This window comes from Rhagoletis pomonella, unplaced genomic scaffold (assembly GCF_013731165.1).
Source record: "Rhagoletis pomonella isolate Grant_MI unplaced genomic scaffold, Rhpom_1.0 Rhpom_scaffold_03409, whole genome shotgun sequence".
NCBI classification, from domain to species: domain Eukaryota; kingdom Metazoa; phylum Arthropoda; class Insecta; order Diptera; family Tephritidae; genus Rhagoletis; species Rhagoletis pomonella.
In genome coordinates, this window is record NW_023461961.1 from 4,021 (window position 1) to 10,870 (window position 6,850).

General features: G+C 41.6%; 1 protein-coding gene across 1 annotated transcript; it reads left to right on the forward strand.

Moving 5' to 3' along the window:
- Window positions 1-643: 643 nt before the first annotated feature.
- On the forward strand, window positions 644-2,734 carry LOC118754114 (glutactin-like). The gene is made up of 5 exons (XM_036488974.1): window positions 644-1,135; window positions 1,196-1,396; window positions 1,474-1,642; window positions 1,694-1,890; window positions 1,954-2,734. The coding sequence occupies exons 1-5, from the start codon at window positions 698-700 to the stop codon at window positions 2,536-2,538; spliced, it is 1,590 nt and encodes a 529-aa protein (XP_036344867.1). The 5' UTR covers window positions 644-697; the 3' UTR covers window positions 2,539-2,734.
- The last annotated feature ends 4,116 nt before the right edge of the window (window positions 2,735-6,850 follow it).

Genomic DNA, 6,850 nt, shown 5'->3' on the forward strand with positions numbered 1-6,850 from the left:
TTACTAATAGTTTTTTTCAGCTTCACTCTATTATCTTTATTTGCAGCAAATATCTTGTAAACATTGTTAAATGTTATGAAAATAATAAAAGCAATGTGCGCGGAACTAACTCAGTGCCACAGATAGCCAGTTAAGCGGCCCTTGTACGACTGATTCTGATCTAAATCAATCAATAAACGTTTTTAGGTCCATTTGACAATGTGTTTTTACCTAATTGACGACATACCAGCCTTATGTTCCGCCACTATATTTTTTACCCTCAATGTCAAAAGAGAATTTCAAATTTAAAATAAAATTAGTTAATGGGTTCTTAATGCTTGATATACATTTGATGGAATAAATTATTGTAATAGCATTCATTTCAAAATTTTAATGTTAATGCAAAAAAACTCATTAGCATTATTTCTTCGGAATTGAATTGTATTGAAATTTTCATTAACATGAAATTTCAAAAATGAATGCATTAATTTTTTAGATTAACATTAAATGCTATGCATTAAAAAAATTGATAATAATTTTCAAAACTCAGATATGTATTTATGCCTATACGTAAAAAAGTATAAATTTAATAAGTAAATAATTACAAAATCGGCACTTTATTTTAATAAATATTAATACGACTTGATTTTAACTGATATTAATTTATCTTCGAATATTTATTTAGCCTCCTCGCCCTGTAGAACCATGGGACGACGTTATGGATGCCTCGGCTGATAAAATCGGTTGCCCATCAGTTGTCTCTATTGAATCTTTAAAGAAGTTGGACGATGTGATGGACATCGAAGACTGCCTCACATTGACTATAACCACGCCTGATGTCACAGGTCGATATCCAGTTCTTGTGTACATACATGGCGAATATTTGTTTGAGGGCAGCAATGCTGAGGCACCGCCTGATTATTTGCTAGAAAAAGATATTATATTAGTGGCGCCACAGTACCGACTAGGTCCATTCGGTTTTCTATCAACAAAAACTGAAGACATACCTGGCAACGCGGGAGTATTGGACGTGTATCTGGCATTACAATTTGTTAAACATTTCATCAAATATTTTGGAGGTGATGAGAATCGGGTGACACTAGCGGGTCAAGTAGGTGGTGCAGCAATCACGCATTTGCTTGCCATTTCACCAATGGTGCGTAGCTCCTTCCCAATGTTCTAAAATTCTTATTAAGATTAATCAATATTTTTGCAGGTCCAGCATGGGCTTTTCCAACAGGCTATATACCATTCAGGGTCGGCTCTTATGCCCATTTTCCTAGAAGAAAATCCGCGAAAACTTGCTCAGGATATCGCTGAAAAGGCCGAATGCAAAATGAAAACAGTGCGGGATTTAAACGAGTGTTTAATGGATTTGTCAGCACTGGAACTACTGAGTGCCTTTATGACCCATGCTGTGAGTACCACAAAGAAATATGCTCTTCATATTTACCTACAGTTATTGTATGAATATTAACAATTATGGGTTTAAAGATTGAAAAATCCGATTTGGGTGTGGGGCACACCGGTGGCATTCAGTTTACGATTGGCGGACCCAGCGGCGTGTTGCCTGAGCACCCATATAATTTAATGCTCAAATCGAACTTTTCTTACCCCTCAATGGGTGGGTGCCCAAAGAATGTTGGTTCACGACTTTTGAATGGTGAGTAATTAGAGTATTTTCATCTTCGCTTTATCATATTGAATGTTCTAGAAATTGTTGAAAATGACTTCGAAAGCATCATACCAGACGATAGTTACGGATCGTACGATTATATAGATCATGTTATTCGTCAAGTTGTGGGCACGGATAAAACAATGATGTTGACTAGTTTCATCACTCACGACTTTTTTAATAGGAAGTTGATGGAAAATGGCACTTTCAGCACTTTGATACCACGTTTAATCGATGTAAGTCATAGATCAGGAAAAAATTTGGTCCCAATATAATAGTTTACTTTCTTTTCTTTAAAGGTCGGTGGTACTTTGATGCATAAACTTCCCGTGCTACTGGCACTAAATATGAATAACAAGCACGTTCCAGACAACACATTTCTCTATTCATTTGAATACATGGGCGAGTTCAATCGGTATCGTGACTTGGACGAAGAGACTAACATGCAGAGTCCTTTTAAAGCAGGCATCTCATTAACAGATGAAGCACTATATCTCTTCCCTTACCCACAACATGTCACCAACTTAAGCTCGCCCGATGTGTCGATGGCGAAGCGTATGGTGGACTTATGGTCTTCATTTGTGATTAACGGTAATCCTCTAAGCGACCTGCGAGCGGGATATTGGCCGCCTATGACCACATTGTATGGTCCTTACATGAAAATAAGCGAAACGTTAACGGTGAGCGGTAATTTCTTCAATGAGTTCTCAGCAACGCTCGTAGACGAAGAAAATGGTCACAGCTTAGTCCGTGAAAGTTACTACCTGCGGAGGAACCGTGCTAAGAGACGACGCACAGTTAAGCGTAATAGTCACAACAAACTTAATCGAAATACTTTCCCGGAAATACGTCATACTTTGCCAAAAAATGTGTTTAATTCGTGATATTGATTTAGTTAAATACTAAGCTTAATTTTAAATTCTTAAATCTTTTTTGCGGACCATATATGTTTGTTTACGTACTTATGTCAGTATGCATGTACTAGGAATGTCAATCCCGGGAGCCCGGACTTTTTAAGGTCTCGAAAATCACGGGATTCTTGGCAAGTAATCCCGGGATTTTCGGGATTTGTAATTTGCACTGATGGCAATAATAGAAACTCCTTTTCTTGACCAGTATTGGCTATATTTCTTTTTTATTTAATAATTAATATTTTTTAAAAATGTCTAGCTCATTGTACATATAACACCGCGCGAATGTAAATTTTAAACATAAATATCAATATATTCGCGAAACCACGGGCCAAATATAGTAAAATTGCGTTTTTAGTTTTTCACTCTCAGTAATTCAAAAATGATTTAAAAAATTCGAGGAAATGTGTTTAGAGAAGTATGGATATAAAATTAATGAGGAAATCCTGTAGAATTTAACCATATTCAAGTTTCTGGCGCAGAATGGCTGATAATGTCATTTTAAAATTTTATCCTTGAAATTTGAATTCTTGAAATTGTTGATTCTTTTGCTTTTATTTCGCTTTGCTTTTTGTTTTCGCTCAATTTAATTTTTATAATTTTTCTAAACAAAAGAAAAAACGTTTGAAATTAAGTGAGCCATGCAAATTTTGAATTTATTTACAAGCAAATGTTTTTTTCCGGCTTTTGCAAATTGAACAAGTTCTCTGTAAGACGGTTTGTTGAAAAAAATACGTGAACATATATGGTATATGGGGTAAGGAAAAAGGGATATTTCCAGCAGTAAACGTTTTAGTGTGGGCAACAATGATATTTTTTAAATAAGGCAGATCGGAATATGCGCTCTCTGGGAAGACAATAACTGTAATTACACTGTGGAACAAATTCAGGTTAGCAAAAGTTAGGTCGATTATGAGAGTGAGGGGTGAAAATAGAGGCTAAATTAGAAGACCCGTATCGCGGCGTTTGTTTATGTTAGTTCGAATTTTTTTTTAATCGACCTTCGAACTTTGCAGTCAAATGCAATAAATTTTTTCCCCTTCTTCCTCTTTTTCCTCTTTTTTGTTTCCAACCACCGCACAGGCAGCGATTTTTATTTATTTCGTACAAGCGAACTAATATCAAAAATAAAGATTCAGTTAAGACTCGAAACTCAGCCGAAGCTGATGTCTTTTAATTTTCGCTCGGTCGTGATAAAATTCGCTATTAATTTTTTTGGAACTTATTTCATTTTGTGAGTGATTTAAGTTAAGTGCATCGGTTTCATAAAAATAACAAAAACAACATTGTATAATATATATTGTATTAAAAATGTCGGACCCAAATTTAAAATGGACAATTTTTGTAATGTTTGTGGACGTTTCATAGCAAGCGATGAAAAATGTGGCAATGCGAGTGATTGTTTTTTGGAAGCCTATAAACAATATTTCTCGCAAGAGTTTATCACTGACGTAAACTATGCCCCTAAAAAAGTTTGCTGTAATTGCTATTCAAGTGTTATGCAATGGAAAAGTGAAAAGAAGAAGGCTATGCCTTTTGGTATACCAATGATGTGGTTAGACAACAGCCCGAATCAACAAGAAAATTGCTATGGATGTATCAACTACCATAAAACTTTGAATAGAAGGAAAGCAAAGAATAAAACTTATTTAGCAGTGCCAAGTGGAGTGCAATGGGGTATAGTCGTTGCGCTGGGTATGCAGTTACAGTTGCATGGCTATACTCAATCCCGACTCTTGCGTCCTCGTTCGCGCAGTCTGGGCAACGTGAGCAACCCATGTGCGAGATGCGGTAACCAATCCGATTGGAGTCTTGGGTCACGGCAGAAAGAGAGGGAGCTTCGGTGGGGCCACTCTGACTTATTCGGTTTAAGGGCTCACTGAAGTCTGCAGCGTCTGTTCACCAGTAGGTGCGGCTGCAAGCGGGTGTCTGCTTGGAGCAAGCGGCTCGCTATATAAACGTGTATTTGGTTGCGAAACCACCCCCGTCCCAGCAATGGGTTGTGCGCTGGGCTTGGGACCCGCCACGTAAAAACCACTTCCAGTGAAGAAGCAAGGCAAAGCCTCGGATGAGACCCCCCCTTATGATGACGACCACGGCAAACGTTTAAAGGACTACGATTTGAGGGCATGCACCTGGAATGTCCGGACCCTTAATGGGGAAGGTGCCTCTACCCGGCTGGTTGATGTCCTCGTAAGGACAAAAGCTGACATCACCGCCATCCAAGAAATGCGTTGGACTGGGCAAGGCAAACAATGTCTGGAGCCTTGCGACGTCTACTGCAGCTGCCATGTAAAGGAGCGCAAATTCGGTGTTGGATTTGTGGTGGGAGAGAGACTCCGTCGCCGAGTACTGTCGTTCACCCCGGTGGACGAGCGTCTAGCCACAATCCGCATTCAAGCGAGATTCTTCAACATCTCGCTCATCTGCGCCCATGCCCCGACGGAAGATAAGGATGAGGCATCCAAGGATCTCTTCTATGAGCGCTTGGAGCGCACGTACGAGCGCTGCCCCCGTCATGATATCAAAATCGTGCTTGCCGACTTCAATGCCAGGGTGGGCAAGGAAGGGATCTTTGGAACCACCGTCGGAAAATTCAGCCTCCACGACGAAACGTCCGACAACGGATTGAGGCTGATCGACTTCGCCGGGGCCCGAAACATGGTAGCATGCAGTACTAGGTTCAAGCATAAAAAGATCCATCAAGCTACGTGGCTGTCTCCGGATCGAAAAACGAGAAACCAAATCGATCATGTGGTGATAGACGGAAGGCACGCTTCCAGTGTTTTAGACGTACGCACACTCCGAGGCCCAAACATCGACTCGGACCACTATCCTGTTGCAGCCAAGATACGCACCCACCTCTGTGCAGCAAAAAATGTGCGCCCAAATATGCAAGGAAAGCTTAACGTCGAAAAGCTGCAATCACAACAGACAGCCAGCGCTTTCGCTACTCGACTCTTACACCTGCTCTCAGAGAGCACTCTTCAACAAACCGACATATGCGAGCAGTGAACCACATTTCCCGCTCATTAAGTACCGCCGCCGAAGAAGTAGTCGGATTTCAGCGAGCCCGAAAGAACAACTGGTACGATGAGGATTGTCAGGAAGCTGCAGAGAAAAAAGATGCCGCCTACAGGGCCACGCTGCGATCGGGCGCAACGCGCGCTATGTGGGACCGCTATAGGGATCCTAAGAGGGAAGCGAGACGTATTTGCCGCAACAAGAAGAGAGAGGCCGAAATACGTGAGTGCGAAGAGCTTGAAATGCTGGCCGACAGGAAAATTTTACCAGAGAGTTAGGCGAGGGCGCACTCCTGTAAGAACAATAATGACGACCTAGTAACTGATGTCCAGAGCGTACTTAAATAATGGAGGGAACACTTTTCCGCCCTACTAAATGGTAGCAGCACGGAAAGTTGTGGAGAAGAAGAACCTGAGCCCGCAGTCGATGATGACGGAGTCGACGTTCCACCGCCTGACTATGACGAGGTACGTATAGCAATAACGCGGCTGAAAAACAACAAAGCCGCTGGAGCTGACAGCCTGCCATCTGATGTTAGAGAAGGTAATAAGAGCTACAGAACTGAACCGCTCAGGAACAATTTACTATAAGAGCGTGCAATTGCTGGCTTATGCCGATGACATCGACATCATCGCTAACAAAAACCGCGAAGTCTGTTCTGCCTTTTCCAAGTTGGAGAGGGAAGCAAAGCGAATGGGTCTGGTGGTAAACGAGGACAAGACGAAGTATCTCCTGTCATCAAACAAACAGTCAGCACATTCGCGCCTTGGCACCCACGTCACTGTTGACAGTTACAATTTCGAGAAAGTAGAGAATTTCGTTTACTTGGGAACTAGCATTAACACCGATAATAATGTCAGCATTGAAATCCAACGTGTAGAATCACTCTTGCCAACAAGTGCTACTTTGGACTGAGTAGGCAGTTCAGGAGTAAAGTCCTCTCTCGACGTACGAAAACCGCGCTCTATAAGTCACTCATCATGCCCGTGCTGGTATATGGCGCAGAAGCATGGACAATGACAACATCCGATGAGGCGGCTCTTGGAGTGTTTGAGAGACAGATTTTGCGGAAGATTTACGGGCCTTTACGCGTTGGCGACGGCGAGTACCGCAGACGATGGAACGATGAGCTGTATGAGCTTTACAACGATATGGACATAGTGCAGCGAATTAAAATACAGCGGCTCCGCTGGCTTGGTCATGTCGTTCGAATGGACACCGACGCTCCAGCTCTGAAAGTATTCAACTCGGAACCCGCTGG